General features: G+C 41.5%; 1 protein-coding gene across 2 annotated transcripts in view; it reads left to right on the forward strand.

Annotated features, from left to right (window-relative positions):
* Window positions 1-2219: 2219 nt before the first annotated feature.
* Window positions 2220-21152, forward strand: part of TGFBR1 (transforming growth factor beta receptor 1) — a 48879-nt gene continuing 29946 nt past the window's right edge. The window contains exon 1 of one of the 2 annotated variants that reach the window (XM_055350044.2): window positions 2220-2406. In XM_055350044.2, coding sequence (XP_055206019.1) covers window positions 2310-2406 — 97 coding nt within the window. In that variant the 5' untranslated portion in view covers window positions 2220-2309. The remainder of the gene's footprint in view (window positions 2407-21152) is intronic. The other variant, XM_031014730.3, reaches the window with a different exon arrangement.

The raw sequence follows: 21152 nt of genomic DNA on the forward strand, positions 1-21152 counted from the left end.
CATGAACTGAAGCAGACTTGCTAGGGCCGAGGGAGACCCAGGAATCTGTATTATTACAAGCTCTCCAGGTAATTGGAGAGACTTTACAATTTGGGAACCATGATTTTAAACTAATAATTTAGTGTTCCTTTCTAGTGTAGTTTATTTATGGATCTGTGGCTCATGGAAATTTCCTCCTAGTATCAGGAAGATACAACTTAAAAATAGTCTGTTTCTCCTTCCTATTGAATCCACTGAATTCCATGGAAAATGTTAAGGAACTGGAGGTGTGATTAACACTGATTAATCTAGGCTCCGTACGTCAAAGGCACAGACTGACATGAACATACATGCTGATTAGAATCATACAGAGCTGGAAGGGGATGGGCAAAGAAATGGCATTAGCTAAATATTTACTATGTTCCAGACACTGTACCAGACACATTACGTCATTTAAGGGGCCCAAGACAAGTGATTCAATCCCTTTTATTTATAAACGGGGTAGGTACTATTATTATTTACATTTTAGAGATGAAGAAGCTAATGGCCAGAGAAAAACAGTCACTTTCTGAGATCATTCATTCATTCATACAATAAAAATCTCATTAGCTCTTATCTTATGAAAGACATTGCAAATAGAGAAGCAAAAAGGCAGTCTAGGGACCTCAGGTGGCACAAAGTCCACCAAATCTCCATTGAAGAAACTGGAACTGAGAGGGCAAATTGGGACTGGAGCCTGCCAGAAGCCATCTCTCTGGAATCCCTCAGCCTGAGCAAGAGGGGAGTTTGCTGCTGAGGCTGCTGGAGCTGCGATGTAGAGCAAGTTGCAGGCCTCTGAGCCTGTTGGAGGTTCAGAAAGGTTAGCTGACTTGCTTAAGTGTCCTAGACAGGAGGCAGAAAGCGCGCGGGTCTCAGATCCCAGCTCCAATATCCACGCCTTTTCCCTTTTCATCTCCCAGAAGGAAGCCTTCACAGGTGGGGAAAATGCTCACCCAGTGACTCTAAAGTAGTGCACAAATTGGTATTAGAGGCTGGTTCTGATTCCTGCTATCAAGGTTTATTTAATTCTAAGCTCAAATGACACAGAAAATAAAATTTCCTCCTTAAAAGGTTCTGCGGAAAAATATTCTCTGTTCTACGTAACAGCCTCCTTGGCTGTGTTTGTGTCTGAAGAAAGGACTAGTCTGACAGGAAGAATTACAAATCTGGAGCTCATTTTGGCGTCGCAGAGGGAAGGTGGGTGGAGCGTCTCGCAGTAAATTAGGAATTCAGAATGAAAACGTAGAGTTTATTTGGGTTTTTAGTGACACCTCAGGATTATTATACAGCAGTGTCAGACACAGCTCAAAGTAATGATGACTGCTCCCCCTCCGCCCCGCGGGAGCTAGGTGCTAAGAAGGGGGAACCCCTCCTTTGAGGGGTTGGGGTGGGGATCCTCCCTTTTCAACCTGGATCGGGAAGGGGTTTGAGAGGAGTGCGGCTTGGATCCCCATCCTGGATCTGTGCTGGAGGGAGGCGGGAGGCTATTTGGGGGTGTGTTTGGGCTCAGGATCTGGGTCTGACGCTGGGATCTGAGGACTTTCTGGGTTTGGAACTGGGTGGGGGAGCTGGGTTTGGGGTGACCGCTGGGAGCAGGAGGAAATAGGAGAGTGAGTCGCATGTGAAGGGCACTGAGGAGGGATCTTCGGGGGAATGCTGAAGTTGATGCGTGGACTTGAAGAGGGGAAGTTGAAGTGGATGCAGGGGCCTGGCGCTGCAGCGGATCTGGGTGGCATGTGCTGGGATTGCCAATGCGGAGCTGTGAATGGGGTCAGGGTGGGGCTGAGGCAGTACCAGATCTTCCGCGCCTAGAGGAGGTTAGAAGAAAAGAGCGTCGAACCGCCACAGCCTTTTTCCGAAAGAGACTCACACAGACACACCCATCGCTCTACCCGGCCCTCCGGGGCTAGCGGCTGAGCGGTGCTGGGGCTGGCAGACCCCGCCCCCACGCGGCCTCTCGGAGCCCGGAGCCGATCGGGCCGGGGCTGGGGTCTGGCGGCCCAGCCCCCGGGGAGCGTGGGGCGTGGCCAGAAACCGGCGCCCGCGGCTGCGGATTGGCTGCCTGGCGGGCCCGCAGGCGGGGCTCCCGGCTGGGTCCCGCTTGGCCGCTCGCGGCGGCGGGGAGGCGGGGCCGGCGGGAGCCCGGCAGCCAATGGACGCGCGTCCCCCGAGCAGTTACAAAGGGCCGGAGCGAGGCCGCCGCGGCGGCTAGGGAGGTGGGGCGAGGCGAGGCTTGCTGGGGTGAGGCAGCGGCCGGGCCGGGCCGGGCCACAGGCGGTGGCGGCGGGACCATGGAGGCGGCGGCCGCTGCTCCGCGTCCCCGGCTGCTCCTCCTCGTGCTGGCGGCGGCGGCGGCGGCGGCGGCGGCGCTGCTCCCGGGGGCGACGGGTGAGCGGCGGCGCGGCGGGCGGGCGACTGCGGGGCGCGCGGGCCGGACCCGGCCTCTGGCTCGCTTCTGCTCTTTCTCAAACATGGCGCGGGGCCGGGGGCGCAGGTGGCGGCGCCGGGGCCCGGGCCGGGCTCTCGTGGCGCCGCGCGGCTCGGCGGCTGCCGGGCGAACCGCAAGCGGGGAGCGGAGGCGGGGCAGGGGCGTGTGTCCGGGCGCGGGCGGACGTGTCCGGCTGCCCGAGGCCGCCCCGCTCGGGACTCCCCGGGGAGGTGGAGTCGGGCGGAGTCGTCCGAGGTCCGGGGCTGCCCTCTGGGGTGTGAGTGGGCGAGGGCCAGGGGCGGAGAGTGCGAGGCCGGCGGGGAATGGCAGAGCCGTGGCTGCCCGCCGCCGCCCCCTGGGCACGGCGTGACCTTGTTCCGGGGACCCCCGCCCCAAGAGGGTCCGTGCCAGAGGCTGCCGAGCCCGGGGCGGGGTTTGAGGTTGGGGTGGAAGGCGGCTCCCGGGCGGGGTGTGAGCTCCGAGCCTCTAGGGCTTCGTCCAGTAGGAGTCGGGGGCGACGTGTGGTGAGACCCCTGGGTCCGCAGGCCGCCCTGACTCCCGCCCGGCTCGACCAGAGCCGACCCTGCTGGAAGGGGCTGCTCCTCCAGCCAGGGGGGCTTTGTGTGAGAAGAAGGAAGCGCGGAGATGCGCGGAATGTTTCTTCTTTCGTGCGTCTGGGGAGTGTTGAAGTGAGTCCAGTAACCAGACGGCTACTGATTGTTTTCGTAGTGGAAAGTTGAACGTTTGCTCATTCTGCGGGTTTTGGAAATTTGGGGAATGACTGTGAATTGATTAAACGCTTTTTATTTCCTCGAAGGAACATCACTCGCGTTGTTCCTTTTCTTGAGTGACAGTTAATAGTTTGAATCGACATTTGTATAGCTGGTTTTCAAGGAAGAATGTTCGCTGGATTTTTCAAAATAGTAAATCAGGTTGGGGTAGGTGGTTGGCATCCACGAAGGGATGAGTGAAAAACTTCGTTAGCAGCTGAACTGAGACACTAGAAGCTAAAATACACAGCCTCAGTATTAGCAACTAAGATGCAGTGAAAGTACATTTCTGTTTCTGAAACTGGACAAAAGATGTTGAAGTTTTTTTAAAAAATCAAGACTGACGATGACGATTATAATTAGTCCTAATAGATACCGTCTATGTATTGTGCATTACTACGATGTAAATGCATAAAGTACACTATTGTATAAGTACATTATTTAATCACCACAAGTAAACTCCCAGGAGTAGTGGCATTTGCCCCACTTTACAGATGTGCAAAGTGGGGTACAGACACGTTAAGTACCCAATAACTTAAGTGCTAAAGCTAGGATTTTCACTCAGATCTCAGTTTCCAAAACCTGTATGTCATATATATATATAAATATGTATACATCATACTATCTGGCGTAGCCCATTTTTCTTCTTCAGTCGTCTGATGAGCAATTGGTCTTTATTATTCACTTTGGATTCTGTCCTCATGATTTGAATATCAGTTAGGCTTCATTCCGACTCTTAGCACATTCTTGAGTCCCTTCACGTGGGCCTGCATTAGAGGAAACAATGGATTTTTGACATTGGCCTAGGGAGGAAGGCAAGATAACTGTGTGGACATTTGGGGGAATCAATATAAGTAGGCATGAAACACAGGTAACATTTCCACACCACTATTAACTTGAATAACACAGTGCACTCTTTTCCACCAGAAGTAGCACAAGAAGCGTTCATGTATTCAAGTAACAGTAGTGGACTTAGTTGAAGACACAGAACATTGCTCAGTCCATGTCCTGGAGGAGTTTACAGTCTCCATGGTATGCACAAAATACAAAGCTGTCCAGGTGCTTATTACTCTAAGCCCAGACTGCCTCAGCTTGTCTGCCTTCCCTGTTGGTTATGATGATGCCTCAGTCCACCCTTAAAAGACATTCTGAAAAAGGTCAAATGCTTTTTATTTCCTCTGTAACTTGGCTTCCCTTTTAAAGACTTGCACCTTTTTATGTTCTGAGTATGTTTTATTGTTCTCTGCCCAACTTCTCTCTCCAACATAGGTTTCTCTAGGGAAATTGATTCCTTGTCCCTAGTGCACAGTTTAGTACCACTATGTCTATATGTATATCCCATCTGAGAATGCTATTCGCTTCCTTTCTGCCATTTCCTAACTTTTTTTCTTTGAAAACATGCCCCCAATCCAACTCTTCTATGAATGCCTCTTGAATGTCTCCTCCTTTCTTGGTATGCAGCCTTCAGCTTAATCCTGCCTGTTATCCTCCAAATCTAGTTGCTTTCCCATGTTTCTCTCATCTAGGCTTTTCTATGGCTACTGCCAAACTAATCTTCCTCAGCCATCCCCATGAAGGTTTATAAGATTTCCCATTTGTATTCAGCACTTAGAACAACACTTAGCAGCTTATGACTGGGGCCATCTCTGAGTATCCTACCAGGGATCTCATTTCTCATTACTGCAGACCTTGGAGCAATTTCTCTTTCTCACTGACTCCTGACTGTTCAGCCTTTTCACTACACATTTAGTTTTGCCCCTTTTTTGGGAGTGTGAGAAGTTCTCAGACCTGACTTCCTGTGCTGGTTTACTTCTTGAATTCTTTGTCTTCCAGAACTCTGCAACACTTAACAGTTTGTGTTGTCCATTTCTACTGCCTGTGCTGCTACTTAACTCTACTTGAATGTGTTATAGGTACCCAGAGGACAAGATTCATGCCATTTCTTTCTTTTGTGGCCTCAGAACTTAGCACTGTGTTTTATATTCTATTCCACATAAATGCTTGTTGATTTCTATTTGAGCATTCCTTTAATATTTATACTGTTTTATGTAAGTCCAGTTTATGCAATATTAACTTGTAATTCCATATAAATAATCAGGAAAAGTTGTATGGCATGTTGAAAGCAATTGGTTAATTGTCCTACCTTCACCAGCAGTTATGCAGAAAATAGGGGCAATACCTACTTTTGCCTAATTCATGAGATTGTGAAGATCACATGAGAAAGTGGTATTTGAGTTTGAGGTTGCTATTCTGTGTTGTTACTAATGAGCAGGACTGATGTTCAATAAGCAGTTCCCACTGGGCCGTGTGTGTTTTGGTTAAACATCCTTTCTGATTGGTTGGTACCCTTGTAATGCCAGTTGTTAAATATTTTTAATATCATTTCTATAGGGAGGCATTAGTATTCAAAAAGGGAAATGATTAGTGTAAGCTGGAATGATTGGGGGAGGCTTCTTGGACACTTTAGGACTTAAACTGACTTTGAAGGGTGGGTAGAATTCAGAGGGGGATTTGATGAGTGTGAAAGTTCTTTTAAAGTTGTGTCCCCAGCTGTCCTGGGGCCTACTCCAAGGGAGGAAACAAGGCTTTTACTGACTGACTGGCAAGTTACTCTTCAGAGTTAGGTTCCTTATTCTGTACTGTGGAATTTGGATGTATTAACCTCTATCATTTTTTCCCCAATCCTAAAAGCTATAGTACATAGCTGGAAACAAAACATAGAAGTAATCAAAGTGGAATGAGTGAGGGAGAATAACATTATGGGATGCCCAGTAGGGCTAGGCATTCAAATGGTGGAAGTCCTAAGTATATTATCACTTCCATTTACAGATGAAAAAAACGACTCAAGTGAATTTCTTAGGTGGCACAGGGGCAGAACAGAGACAGGAACTTTGATTTTCTGATTCCACATCTTGTGCCCTATATGGTGCTTTAAAATGTGAAGGACTTGGAGGTGGGAGTGGGACAGGGTTGGGATAGGTGGTTGGCATCCACGAAGGGATGAGTGACTTCCTTAAGTGAAGTAGGCCTTGAACTTCACAGAATTTATGAAAAGTGAATTCTAAAGGTGGAAGGGAGGGGGAATGATTAAAGCCTTAAAGTTCTCAAGGGAAAGGTCAATTTTTTTTTTAATTGCTGATAAAAGGACCTGGTATATACTTATTGATTGAGAAAAGTAGGCCTATAGTAGTTTGGAAGATGGTGTTGAGTAAGTATGGTTAATTGAATTGGGGTGTAATTAGGCGGCTTTGGTTTAGAATATTAGATGATCTGCTTTGTTGTTGAAATTAAGAGAGGAATTGACAAAAAAATAATCAAGAGGAAGATAAATCTTGTTCCTGTGAGGAGGGCCGCTCATGTAGGGAAGACCCCTGTCAAAAGGTTCTAGGCCTTAGTTGAGCAGTTACAGGGACTCAACACCATTCTTGTAGTGTCATTTTATTGCACCAAATATGTTCATGTGTAATAAATGGAATTTTGAAAATGCTGTTATCCTATGGATGGCCCTTCTGATGTGAGAACGTGTCTCTTCAAACCACAGAGCCCCTTGCAAATGTTGACAAACCTCTTGCCTTTTGCAGTTCTTCCTTGGTCATGGCTTACGTAACACAGAGTTCTCTGAACAGATGGACTGTGGTTTGATATCATGTGATTGGGTCACATCTTTGCTTCCTGCTTCTGGAATTGAGGGCAGATGCTGGCATATTTCTTGGGATTTTTTTATGCTTTGTCCCATAGAACCAGCTTGAGGAAAGTTTTGGAGTCTTCTGAAAATTTATGGTCTGTTTTGACCCAGCCTAACTCCAATACTTAGGATTATATTTAATGCCATTCTTAGCTGAATTTTCTCAATGTCAAATCCAGGCAGTCTCCATAAACATTAAAATTGTTTACCGCTCTGAATTAGATCCAATTTTATGTGTTTTGTTTGCTTTCCAGGTAAGTTTCTTGTGGCTACCCTTCTTCATCATGAAGAAAATTGGTTGGTAGACTTCTAATTATTCATCTCAGACATCACTTTCTTAAATACTAGTGGACTAAGTCCAGTTGGTTTTATGGTCCAGTTTTATAGATCAGATCAAGTCTTTTGTAAAGCTGCTCCCTCAAAGAATGATTTCTAATCTAACTTAAAAAAAAATTGACTTGCAAAGTATACACACAGGTTGCTTTGAAATTTCTTGAAGGGTTGCAAGAATATGCTACATATTCTGTCTTGTCTCGTTTAATTCTCTCTTCTCTCTTTTTTTTCTTTGACCATGGCTAATACGGCATCATTTAATTCTCATAACCAACCTTGAATGGTAGTTGTATAGAGTACCAAAACTTCTTACTTATTTGCTGGTTAATTTCCAAACTCTGAAGTCCATTTGTTCCCAGATACAGGTGACCAGTGCTCAGAAGATAACTGTAGGTTTTGATAACATCGGGTCTACCCCAAGATTCTTTTCAACTCTAAACATTATCTAAAGGTGTTAGTATTTTTTCATCCTCTAATCGTAAATACATATATAAAAGAAAGACACTGCTTTGAATGGCACAGATGTAGACTAACAGTAGTTCAGCCACTGAGACTCAAATGATTTTGTATTACCATAAACCCCATCTGCCTGGGTAGGCAGAATTGACACAATTTTGCTCAGATTGGAACCTAGTTCATATCTATGAAAGAAGACCCTCTTTGTTTCCATTTTATAGACCAGGAAACTGAAGTTATGCTGTTAATGAAAGGTGGAGCCTGCAGTTAAGCACTCCAGGGTATGTACTCTTTTCCTATACAAATGCTCCTCTACTTATGATGGGGTCACGTACGTCCATGCTGCTTTCGTATAGAGTAAATACATTGTTAGAGCCACTTCAGCAGGAAAGTTTCCTTTCCCTTTTTTGCAAACCATGAGAATTTGCTTCAGATTGCCTTGATTACAGTTTTACTGTTTCTTTGCAACTGCAGGCCATTCAGATACTAAGTCTTTCTTTAACATTATATTTTTAGGTAATTTGAATCTCCCTGACGAGTCCAATGATAGTTGATCACTTACTGTTTGTATTGATTTATACATATATTCATAGCAAATTCTTTTCTTCTAAAAGTTACATAAGCACAGGACTGAAAATTTGTATTAGAGAAAGGAAAAAAGCCATCACCAGCCATTATTAACATTTTGGCATATCCTGCACCCATGCTTTTTTTTTTTTTTTTTTTTTTTTTTTGAGTATAAAAAACCATTCTTGGGCTGGGCACGGTAGCTCACACCTGTAATCCCAGCACTTTGGGAGGCCGAAGTGGGCGAATCACGAGGTCAGGAGTTCGAGACCAGCCTGGTCAACATGATGAAACCCTGTCTCTACTAAAAATACAAAAAATTAACTGGACGTAGTGGCAGGCACCTGTAATCCCAGCTACTTGGGAGGCTGAGGCAGGAGAATCACTTGAACTCAGGAGGCGGAGTTTGCAGTGAGCCGAGATTGCGCCACTGCACTCCAGCCCGGGCGACAGAGTGAAACTCCATCTCAACAAAAACAAACAAACAAAAAAACAGCAACAAACCATTCTTTAATCATTCTATTTCAGCAGTTTATGAAAGCTAATAAAAGTGTTTAAATTGACAAAGAGCTTCAGTTTACAGAGGAAAGAGCTTCAGTTTACAGAGGAAATAGCTCATCTATTCTTAGCAAGTATTTAGTAGTGATCAACATGATGAGAAATATAGGAAAAGTAAGAGGCAGTCTTGCTTTTTAAAAAGTTGGTGCTGAGGAAATATGACTACAGACTCAGTACTAGCAACCACAGGGACTGCTTTACAGAGGAGGTAGGACTTGATCTCTCTGCCTTGCAGGAGGATAGGGCTTTGAGTGGATGTGTGGTGGAAAGGAGGCACTTCTTGGCTGGAGAGGATGGCATGTGTGGAGAAAGAGCATTCTAAGTTTCAGGATTTCTAAGAGGAGAAATGGAAGTTCATGGTGTAAAGGGTGGGCTCAGAATTATGGGCCTTGAAAATCAGGTGAGTGGTTTTAATGTGGAAAAAGAATGTCTAATTGTGCCACAGAGGGAATGGATCAGGGTGGCTACCCAGGGAGATTTTGGAGTTGGTTTGATGGCATTGAGAACGGGGTGAAATGGTGACTGTATGACATTTGAAACAAAGAAATCAGAGGAATTAGTAGTAGGGCCTGTGTGTGGCTGTTCCCTTGCTTGTGTGCTCTTCCCTCACATACCTGCATGGCTTCCTCCCTCACCTCCTGCAAGTCTTTGCTCAGATGACACCTTTTTCTCAGTGAGGCTTATCCTGCCACCTTTTAAAATATTGTCATCATCCTACAGTGCTTTCCTTCTCTGTAACAATACCTTCTAACATACTGTATTTATTTACTTATCATATGTACTTATTTACTGTTTATTGTCTCCTTCCTATCATTCTAAGCTTTGTGAAAGTGGATGTCTTCGTTTTGTTCACTAATGTATCTCAAGTGTATGGAAAGTGCCTGGTGCATCCTAGGCACTCAGTAAATATTTGTTGAGTGGCAGTAGGTCTTAGCTGTAAAGAGGTGGAGTACAGAAATTCAGAGTGACTCCATGAAAGAAAAAAGAATGACTCCAAGCTTTTTTAGGCTGGATAATGCCTTTAACTTAATGAGTAATTTGGCACGAGGATTAAGGGGGATGAATTCTGGTTTAAGCATGTTGAGTTTGAGGTGAAGGTAGCCAAATAAAATTGCTCAGTAGTCAGCAGAGATTAAAAAAAAATGGAACCTAGTTGGAAATGGGAGAGAACCTTAAGCAAAGAAATGGCTACTAGCATCTAGCATTCACCTCATATTCTCTCTCTCTCTCTCTGTCTTTCTCTTTTGGGGGTGGGAGGATTCTAGTGTCCTAAAACGATACCTTAAATGGAGTCTGTATTTAGACCCTGAAGTCCTAGCTTGTATCTGGAGTCCTGGTCCGTTTGCTGGGATATGGTTCTTTCCTGTTTTGCAGGTTCATGCTTTCTATTTTTCCCCCACCTCTCTTAGTAAAGATGTATATATTCAGAATTACTTGTGATCTTCTGGTTGTATTGAAATTAACCTTCAGACAGTGCTGCTTTCTCTGCAGTAATGCGTTTGATCTTTTGGGAGTGTGGTTCTTGGCTGAGATAAAAGAGAGGAAGTTTCCTGCTTGTGGCCTAGGCCTCAGGTCATGGTTGCTGATGTTACAGGTGTCAGCTTTACTATCTCCTGGAGCTCCCTGATGGCTATCCTTTTAAATGCTTTTCCTGTTGTTTTTCTCAATGAACCAAACACTGGTGCAGTTGTATCCCTAGACCATCTCTCTTTTTCTATTTGGATTGATCTAACTTAAGTTTTTCTTTCAGTTTTGAAGGCAGATTAAATTCATGTGACTTGGTTGTCAGAAATTTAATGAAATCTTTGTTTATAGGAGTAGTATATAAGCACCAACATATCTGGCTGTAATTAGAGTCTAATCAGTGTATCTGTGACTCACTTTTCAAAAGAGGATAGTTCCTAATTTACCTGATCGTTGTGAAGATAGTGTACAGTAGTATTTACACTTAGTACATAGCCTGACACCAGTAGGTGTTCAATAAAGGGGAATTATTATATATTTAAATAAGTGAAAGAATGTCTTCTGAAAGAAGAAATACATGTCTGTGTAATGAAGAACTAGAATTAATTGGTAGACTGAAAGGCAGAATTCAGCTCAATGTAAGGAATGACTCTCTACCATAGCTGTCAAAATGGAACATTGTAAGGTAGTATGTTCCCTGTCACACTGGAACTATTCAGGCAAAGGCTAGATAACCTTCTGTCTGAGAAATTGTAGAAGGAATTTCTTACATTAAGTAGGAGGTCGGACTTGTTTATCTCTAAGCTCTGTTTCTCCTCTAAAATTCTGTACTTTTGGGCATAATCCAAGCTTCCTTGCTTACTGGTTTTAGCCAAATATAGTCTAAATATCCCTAGGATTCATGGCTTCAAGATGAGCAGTATCTTGTTGCTCCTGTATTATACGAGAAAAGTTAGTTTATCCATTGATTGGCTTGTATTTTGGTCATTTTCCAAAAAAGGATTTTGGAAGCTTGAAATAATAGCAAATTCAGTAAGACCAAATCTACTGACCACAAAAGATAAGAATCAGTAAGTCAAAAAGGGAAAGAAAAAGAGAACAATTATCCATAAGTTTAGCTGAGGAAAGCTTTAGAAGTTGAACACAATACTTAGCTCTGAGTTTTCTGGTAACTGAGGCAGGTAAGGAAGACTGATAATTTGCATAGATCTCATTGCCTGTCGAGAATTCATGAGGAGACTGCCACCTTCCTTAATAAAGTGGAGCCCCAAACGCCAAGATTGTAATACAGGGAGAATCTCCAAGTGGTAAGGGGTTATTGCTGGATCTGGCAATAATCTGATTCTTGTTCTGAGGCTTCCCTTTTAACACGTATTGAGGGTTCAATTTAGTGCTGCTGCCTCCGTCTTTCTTCTCCAGTTTAAGTCTCTGATCCAAGTATGAACACATTAGTCTTTCCCTAATGCCAATGGAACAGCTGATGTAAGGCTAGGACATTTAAATCAAGCTTTGCTAAAAGCTAGAGGATAATGAATAGAGAGCAACATGAAACTATTCAGTCTGGCTTACAAAGACATTTTTCTCATGCCCTTATCTTTTGGTGTGTCTCCATTTGATACACTTCATCTGAGTACTGCTACCAAAGGCAGAGCCAGACATTTACCTTCAAACAGGTGCAAGTCAGTAAGATCCAGAGTGTCTTTGCTTGGGTTTCTTGTTTGAAGAACTGCTTCATTTCTGAGTAATGGACGTTGGGAATGATTACTTTAGGAGAGACCACACTTATCTGAGAGTGTGGCCCTACTGTACTGGTCTCACAGTAATCCCAGTATTCATGGAAAAGATAGGCACGTACATTAGCATGAGGGCATTCGGTGGTTAGAAGCATTCTGATTTCATTGGGAAAAACAAGCTTCTCTCTGTTCTTGAGCAGAAGCTTTTATAGAAGTCTTTGTACATGGGCCATTGAAAAATAAAGTGAACAATTCGGGTTTATCACTCATGATTTGTAAGGATTCACTTTTCCTTTCTTCTGCAGTTGCTGTACTACTTCAGGTCTGTTCCAGTGTTTCCTTGTTCTCACCACCAAGACTGAACCTCCTTATTTTTGTTCATTTGCTTCAGGAAAACCATTCCATCTAGATTTCCTAGGTGTAAACCTCACTGATTACATAATAGTGTATATTTATAGTTCTAGGACACCTTGTTCAGGCATCCTGTTACATTTCTACATTATAAGATTCTTAAATATGCATTGAATTACAAATAGGTCCCCAGGGAAAAGGCAAAAACAAATGGCTTTTTCTGCGAGAAACTAGGACTAATGTAGATATTTGGGAGCACTGAACATGGATGATAGAGTTAAACTTGAAAAGACATACAGAGATAGAAAAGCAGCAACTGCCCTTTCATTTGTATGCATGCACACGATATATGTGTGGGTTTTTTATTTTTTGCTTGATGTATTCATTTCCAAATCAAACTATAATGTGCTCTAATTGGGTCTCTTTGTTCAGCACGTGGTTGTTGATTTGAGTACTTTCTCCAGTTGAAAAACTGACATTTTAATTTTGTTATTCAATGTGTGATAGATTTAAATAAAAACACCCAAGATTGTGTATTGTAGATTTCCTTCAACAATAATTATATATAATTATTTTATCAAAATAAACAAGTTAAAGTAGTTTTAGTTATTTTGTCTCATTTTACATTTGGGAAAAAAATTACAAATCAGGGGCCAGAGTCTGGTCGTGTTTGTCAATGAGGAAAGACAATTTCTGATTGCCAGTCCCACCAAAGCGTTGGCAGATTAACACAGCATCGTAGATTACTTTCCTAGGAAGAGATGCTCCTTTTTTCTCCCTTTCCATTATTTTGCTTTCCTTCTTTCCATGGTGCATTGTCCTTTTGTTTTCTTCCCTCTTATTTCAATGCATGTATAAACTTGAGCCTTTCTGCTCTCACATTCTTTCTCCCCATGATCATAATTGTTTCTTCACTTTATTCTTAAAAAAAAAAAAAGGCCACATAAGTATTTTATCTAGATCTCATCTATCATTTAAGTTTTGTCAGATCCAGCCTGCTCTTGCCTTACCATGGGAGAAGGGAAAGGAGGGAGGAGTTTTAAGGGATTTTAGGCATCAGGCAGAAGTCTTAAGGGAAACTCTGCAAGGACCAACAGGCTCAGAATTAGCTGTGCATTGCAAACAGATGGTGTGTCCCTGAGGAAATAGTGTGGTTGCCCTAAGCAATTGGGTGCTTCCATCTGATTTAGCTTAGTCTCTGTAACTGGGAAAAAGGAAAATCTTATGGAAGAAATGAGTATAATCACCTGTGAACCATTCTAAACTATTATCTAGAGCCTAGTGATTATTGACTTACACACAGATTTCATAATTCTGCAAGATAGTCTTCGGTGTTGTATCATCAGTTATGCAAGGTATAAATAACATCAAGACCCTTAATGCCTCTGAGCCTGGATAGATCCTTATCTTTTAATAACCAACCCCCCACTTTCTTCAGTAGCCAAGATGCTACTGTATCAATGCTACCAGCAATTGGAAACCCATATTCCTAATGCCAAGTCTCGGCATGTAGATTTTGAGGTCTGAAAACTTTATTAGCTTGGTTACAGTACATCTCAAGCCTAAGTTTTCATATACACATAGTTTAGTCTCAAAGGGCAAATGTTTCCCTGAAAGGAGTTCAGTCAACACTAGATGGTTATATATCTTTAGGCTCCAAGGGAGTCCAAAATTTAATGATTACAAATATTATAAAAATGCAAATATAGAAATAATACAAAAGCTCCTTCATTTTGGTGGGCTTTTCTGTCCTTGCTTGGTTCAGTTCAGCTGTGTTCTTCTAGGAGACTGCAACCACAATTTAACTGCTTTGCTTTGGTATTTTGTTTGACAAGGGAGATGAACGTTTCAGATGAGATGGAGTCTCACTGTTGTCACCCAGGCTGGAGTGCAGTGGCGCCATCTTGGCTCACTGCAACCTCTGCCTCCTGGGTTCAAACGATTCTCCTGTCTCAGCCTCCCGTGTAGCTGGGATTACAGGCATCCGCCACCACGCCTGGCTAATTTTTTTTTGTATTTTTAGTAGAGACGGGGTTTTACCGTGTTGGCCAGGCTGGTCTCGAATTCCTGACCTCAGGTGATCCGCCTGCCTCGGCCTCCCAAAGTATTGGGATTACAGCGTGAGGCACCGTGCCTGGCCTTCAATTTTTTTCTTTAAGGTTAAGTGCTTTTTGAATCCTGTTTGCTTACTTTTTCTGACCCAAATGTTTTAAAAATGTTTTCCTGTGTTTTCATTTAAAAGATTGGTTTTACCTCTCACATTGAGATGTATAGTCCATCTGGAGTTGGTTATTTATTATGGTATGAGATTTTTATTATTTTTAAAATACGGATATCTAGTTGACTCAGAACCATTTATTGGTAAAACCTTTTTTCCCCCAGTGTACAATAGGATCACCTTCATCATAAATCAAGAGGTTGTATATGTGAGGGTCTGTTTCTCTGTAATCTCTGTTCTGTTTGCCCATTTGTCCTTGTGCCATTACCATACTGTCTTAATTATTATGATGTTAGGAGTCTTGATATCGAGTCTTTCAAAGATTGCTTTGGTTATTCTTGCGATGTTGTTTTTCCATATAAATTTCAGAATCAACTTGTCAGTTCCCACTGAATAAAAAAACCCTGTGGGGATTCTGATTTGATTTTATTGAATCTACAGATCACTTTATGGAATATTGACCTATTTACAGTATTGAATCTTCCAGTTAGGAACTTGTCACTTTTCTCCATTTATAAATACATTTTAAAATTTTATTTTATCTCCTTTGTGATTTCTATCAATGAGTAATATTTTTTAAGCTTTCTCTGCAGAGGTCTTTACCTGTCTTTTGTTAGGTTTATTCCCAGTTTTTAGATTTTTAAAAAACGTTTTCTTTTTATTGCTGGTTTAAGAATGATTTTTTAATTTAATTTTTTTTGGTATAGTGAGTAACCTTGTATTAGTGACCTTGCTAGATTTACTAATTGATTCTAATAGTTGATCTGTAGGTCACTTTTGGATTTTCCGTGTACATAGTTGTCCTCTGCAAGTAATGATAGTTCTGTGTCTTTCCAGTCTATCTTCCTTTTGTTTATTTCTGACTTACTACACTCAGACTTCTAATACAATGTTGAGAAGTAGTGATGGATATCTCTTTCTTATTTGTGATTTCAAGGGAAAGTGACAGTCATGCAACATTAAATGTAATGCCTGCTTTTATGCCTTTTATTTAATCTGATTATTTCAGAATTTTTTTTAAATTCTGCAATTTACTGAGATTTTTAAAAATCATGAATAGCTGTTGAATTTTATCAGTTTACTAAGATTTTTAAAAATCATGAATAGCTGTTGAATTTTATCATTTTTTTTTGTTTTTGTTTACATCACCTAAACTGCCAAACTCCCTTGCTGTTTTCTTCTTTTTTTTTTTTTTTTTGAGACAGGATCTCACTCTGTTGCCCAGGCTGGAGTGCTGTGGCCTGATCATGGCTCACTGCAGCCTCAAACTCCTGGGGCTCAAGTGATCCTTCTGCCCCAGCCTCCCAAATAGCTGGGACTACAGGTGCGTGCCACCACGCCTGGCTCAAACTTTTATTTTGGCATCTTTTGTGCAATGTTTTTGTATATCCTCTACCTAAAATGACTTTCCTTTCTTCACTAGCTTTCCTTAAGTCTTAGTTTAGGTGTCATATTTCAGAGAAATCTCCCTTTTCTGTCCTCTGATCTGTGCACTTTGCATCATCATTTATCAGTGGTGTGTTCTCTGCATTGTGAATTTGAGGGCAGGAATCTCATCCTAATTATCTCTGTCCTCCTAAAGGTTTTTTTCTTTCTTCCTACGCAGGTTACATTCACTGTTATGTTCTGAGAAAAGGTGTTCAGGTCTTGCTTTCTGCTTCTAAAATTACTAACTGCCCAGGACCATCCGTTCATTTCTTCAACTGTGGCTCCAACAGATCTTTCGCTGTTTGCTGGCCCAGGTATTGCTCTCCTCTGCCCCGAGTCAGTGGCAGCTGGGAGTGGTTACCACTTCCTTCTCTTACCACAGTTCCTTCTCTACCACAGTTCTGTTTTGTATGTCATTCTCCTAGCCCAGGATGATCAGCCACTTTCATTTACGTTCATTATTACACCTTATTATCTGTGCAGCCAAGCCAGTCTCTCCTACAGCCACTCGTGCTTTCCAAAGGGAAAGGTTGAAATTTTCCGTTTTGTCCTACGTGAGGGGTTGTGGGGAATAGGGGTGGAAATCACTGTAGGTTATCAAGTAATCCTTTTTTTCTTTGTGTACTTTTGGAATAAATCTAGATTATGTTGATGTAACTGTTAGGACATTTCTGTTTCTTCATCTCTAAAGGAGCTGGCATCTGATATTTCTGTTCACATTCCTTCCAGCATGAACATTTTATGGCTAATTAGATATTAACTTATTTATTAGGGATATTACATATACACACTGGGTGTGTCCCTACACTGTTAATTTGGGTTGGAACTGAAAATATACTTTCTGTGTGTGCCTAATGCTCCTGTAGTGAAGTTCTTGAGCCAGGTCTGTTCAGTCACATTGTTGAAAAACTGTATGAATATTTATGAAGGAGAAAGAGCTGATAAGTACCATGAACATTCACTGTTGTATATGCATATGGTTTATATTGTGTTCTGTGTCAGTATTGCCTACCAGAGCTGTCTCAACATTAGCTCTGATTCTCTGTCTAGCATCTAGACCAGAGACTGGCACGTAATAGGAGCTCCAAAGAAATACTTGTTGAAAAAGTGCATAAACTAATTTTTGAACATTTTACTATGTGCTGGGCACTGTGCTGAGTATTCTATGTATGTTATTTCATTAACCCTCAAACCTTCTGAGATTGGTACTGTTTGTTAGTATGTTATAAATTTAGGAAGTAAGTTGAAGAAATTTAGGTTCAAGTAAGTTAAGTGACTTCCTCAGGATTACTCAGTGCCTGACTGGCAAAGATAGGATTTTAACTTAAGTTTTTCTGTCTCTGAGTTCCATCAACTTAACTACCATATCCTTATAATACCTACCCACTAGTCAAATTAAAATCTAATAAGAAACTGTGTAAAAGCTTACTTAGATTGAGAGGAAATAAGAAATTCGGTTATTGTTTTAGCACTCACCTTTAGACATAGAAGTTTCTCCATTTCTTTTCAGGGCCTGGGGTAAGGCAAAGTGTACACATCTGCTCTGTATATTAAAATATCCCCTTGGCCGGGCGCGGTGGCTCACGCCTGTAGTCCCAGCACTTTGGGAGGCCGAGGCGGGCGGATCACGAGGTCAGGAGATCGAGACCATCCTGGCTAGCACAGTGAAACCCCGTCTCTACTAAAAAATACAAAAAATTAGCCGGGCGTGGTGGCGGGCGCCTGTAGTCCCAGCTACGCGGGAGGCTGAGGCAGGAGAATGGCGTGAACCCGGGAGGCGGAGCTTGCAGTGAGCCGAGATTGCGCCACTGCACTCCAGCCTGGGCGACAGAGCGAGACTCCGTCTCAAAAATAAAAAAAATAAAAAAAATAAATAAATAAAATATCCCCTCAACTCATTGAAGTAGAACAAAAACAAGGTCACTTGACAGGACTGTAATTGTAATCACACTATACAGCTTTACTTTGTGCCCTTTAGTAGTAGGACCATTCCCTTGTCCTTAAACATGCTTCTAAAATACCAGTTTTAATGGCTATATAGTCTTTCATTTATGATTGTATAAGGATTCGTTCTGTCATTGTATTGTCATTCACATAGGTTGTTTTCAATCATAAAATACTGTAATGAACATCTGCAAGTTTAGATTTTTGCTCTCACCTATTGTTTCCTCAGACAACTCTAAGTAGTATAATTGATGGATTAAAAGATACTTTTTAAAGGCTCTGACTCTTTTAAAATGTGTTGTTAAACTCCTCAGATCTACTAACCAGATCTTTATGCTGTACTTGTGTGATTTATTTCGAATCTAAGTGAAAGCCTTTGTATTAGTTGCCCTGTTAAATCCCATCTTGCCATTTGGGCAGCCTATTCTTAGTGTGTTTTCTCTGATATCAGTTAACATTATATTGGCTAATTCCATAGAAACTAGGAGACTGGAAAATGAAGATAATGTGGAAAAACAAGAGCTTGTAAATTTGGGAGTGCCCTGTTCTTTTAAGATGTGATGTGGGTTAAATGATAAACAATGCATCTTAAATTCTTGAAAAGTGGCAGAAGTAAATGGAATTTATTTGGAAAAAAATCAGGTGTTTATTCTGATGCCCTGAATTCAGGGGTGAAATATTATCTGGACTAGAGGAAAATTTTATGTACATTATATGGTGTTCTCTATTTTGACAAGCTTACTTTGATATTACTGCTGCAGGGTAGCCCCAGGAGGGTTGAATTGAGAACTGAGTATTTTGAGGAACAAAACCTAGGATAGTAGGCTGGAGGGAATTGGAGGTCAGGGTTTTAGCCATGTATACAGAGATAAGCAACATATTTAATAAAAAGAAAAGGGGAATCTATATAGTATGCTTTACTCCAAAGCTGGATGAGGGAGAAAAGAGGACACATCTCCTTGAGAAGGGGGCATGTGTTGAGAATGGGGAAAAGGGGTAAGGCAGATTACTCAGAAGAACTGGGGTAGAAGAATAGGTTGGGTGATAAAAGGGGCTGACATTAGTCCCTGCAAGTTTTTTTTAAATAACTTCCAACTTTTGCCTTCACCTTTGCCAGCAGTGATGTGATCTGCTTTCAGCTGTAGTGAAGCAAACTGCATAAAGGACATTGTGCATGTTAGGTCTTTTACTTGCCTGTTGGTACATGTTTGTAATATTTGGAAATACTCTCACTGCGAAGAAAAGTATAGTTGTGCTGTAGTGGGTAGGGTGAGGAAAATAAGGGTCATCACCAGCAAAGTCAGAGTGATGAAAAAACTGGATTTTAAACACTCTGCTTGACTTTGCATAGATAAGTAAGCCAAGCAGAGTGTTTCCTGGATGTAGTTAAAATACAAGCTTGGAGCACAGGTAAAAGGCCAAGAGGCTTGGAGATGTAGATCTGAGATGTACCAAAGGGCCAAGTGCAAAGTAAGTTTGGGAAGTGTAGTGTCATATAAAAACTAATAAAGAAGGGGTGGTACTCTGTCTCATATCCTGAAACGTTTTGAAAAGAATATTGAATTTGACCAGAAGGGCATTGCTAGTGAATTTCAAAGAGAGATTTCAGTTGAGCTCTGAATTGGAGGAAGATGGGTGATAGAAGGCTGGAGAGGGCCAGTAACAAGCAAGGGTTGAAAAAGGAAAGAGTATTCAAGCGTATGCATAAAAAGACTACGGGTAGGTTGTGTAGATGATGACACACTAAGCCTGGGAAGACAAGGTTTCGGTGCTAATTTTTATTTCTTTAACAAGGGTGATAGAAATATCTGTTCCATATATTAATACTATACACAACTGTTTACCTCTCAGCTTTTCTAGCAAGACATATGGGCTTGTGAAATAACCCTGGGTAGCCCTGGCATTAGATAGAAGTAATAGTGCTTCCATATGTGACCTCGAGACGTACTGAAATGAGGCAACCAAGGAAATCCTTTATATTGGGACCAAGAGCCAAGATCTCAACTTGGGATATGTTACCCCGAGAGTTGTTACCCTGATACTATAATACCATGAATAATAACCCCAAGGGTCCTGTTGTCTCTTTTTCCTCATGTCACTTCCTTTGGTACTAAATGTCACCATGCTAACATCTGCAAACTTTGAAAATTCTGATTTATTCTGCAATATTTGGAAATTTCACTGCTAGTAATTGTATTTCCTGGCATGGTTCTCATATAATTTTCTGTGTACACAGTAGCTTTTCCTTTTAGTGCTGAATCACACTGAAATCCTTGTTTAACCTAAGTTATAGTTGCAAGGGAGCTATCAAGACAAATAATTACAGTGATGGTGAAGTGAATACAAGTCAAATATCCCAATCTGAAATTCAAAACCTTTTGAGCACACCAACATGATGCCACAAGTGGAAAATTCTGCACATAAGTACTTAACATGACCTTTGTTTCATGCTCAAAATTATTTCAAATATTATATTAAATTACCTTCAGGCTATATATATAAAGCATATATGAAACATGAATGAATTTTATACTTAGACTTGGGTCTCATTCCCAAGATGTCTCATTATGTATATGCAAATATTCCAAAATCTGAAAAAAAATCCCAAATCCAGAACACTTCTGGTCCTGAGCATTTTGCATGAGGGATACTCAACTTGTAATCTTTTCTATGTATAGCCAAGTTTGCACATACATAGGTTACAACAACTCATCATGTCTTAACCTTTCAGTCTGGAGGCTGGAGTTTTTACTTTGATTGTAAATTGTATTCAGATTTTAGAAATGTAAAGCTTAGAGAAATGTGCATCTCAAAATTAAGAAAGCTATGCCCACTGTTAAAGACTGGGGCATGGAAACAAAGTTGGACAGTGTAGTAGAAAGGTCCTAAACAGGGGATTTGGTTCTTATTTTTGCTATCAAGCAGAAGAGCCAAAACTGTAGGAGTCTAAACCAAATCCGGTCCACCTGGGAGTCTTTAAAGTTTAGGGTTACTTAGCATGGGGATAGTGGTATAGCAAATAGTTCCATAGATTTCACTCGTGGGCTGGTGATAATATAGTGAGGATTCACATCCTTCCGTAATCTGGGTAGAATATTTGTATAAATCATTTTTGTTTTTTGGTTTTCTTTTTAAAATTTTTAAAATTGTTTTGCTTTTTTTAAGTTTTGGTTTCTACATTAATAAAATGACAGAACTG

Source organism: Gorilla gorilla, chromosome 13 (genome assembly GCF_029281585.2).
Source record: "Gorilla gorilla gorilla isolate KB3781 chromosome 13, NHGRI_mGorGor1-v2.1_pri, whole genome shotgun sequence".
NCBI classification, from domain to species: domain Eukaryota; kingdom Metazoa; phylum Chordata; class Mammalia; order Primates; family Hominidae; genus Gorilla; species Gorilla gorilla.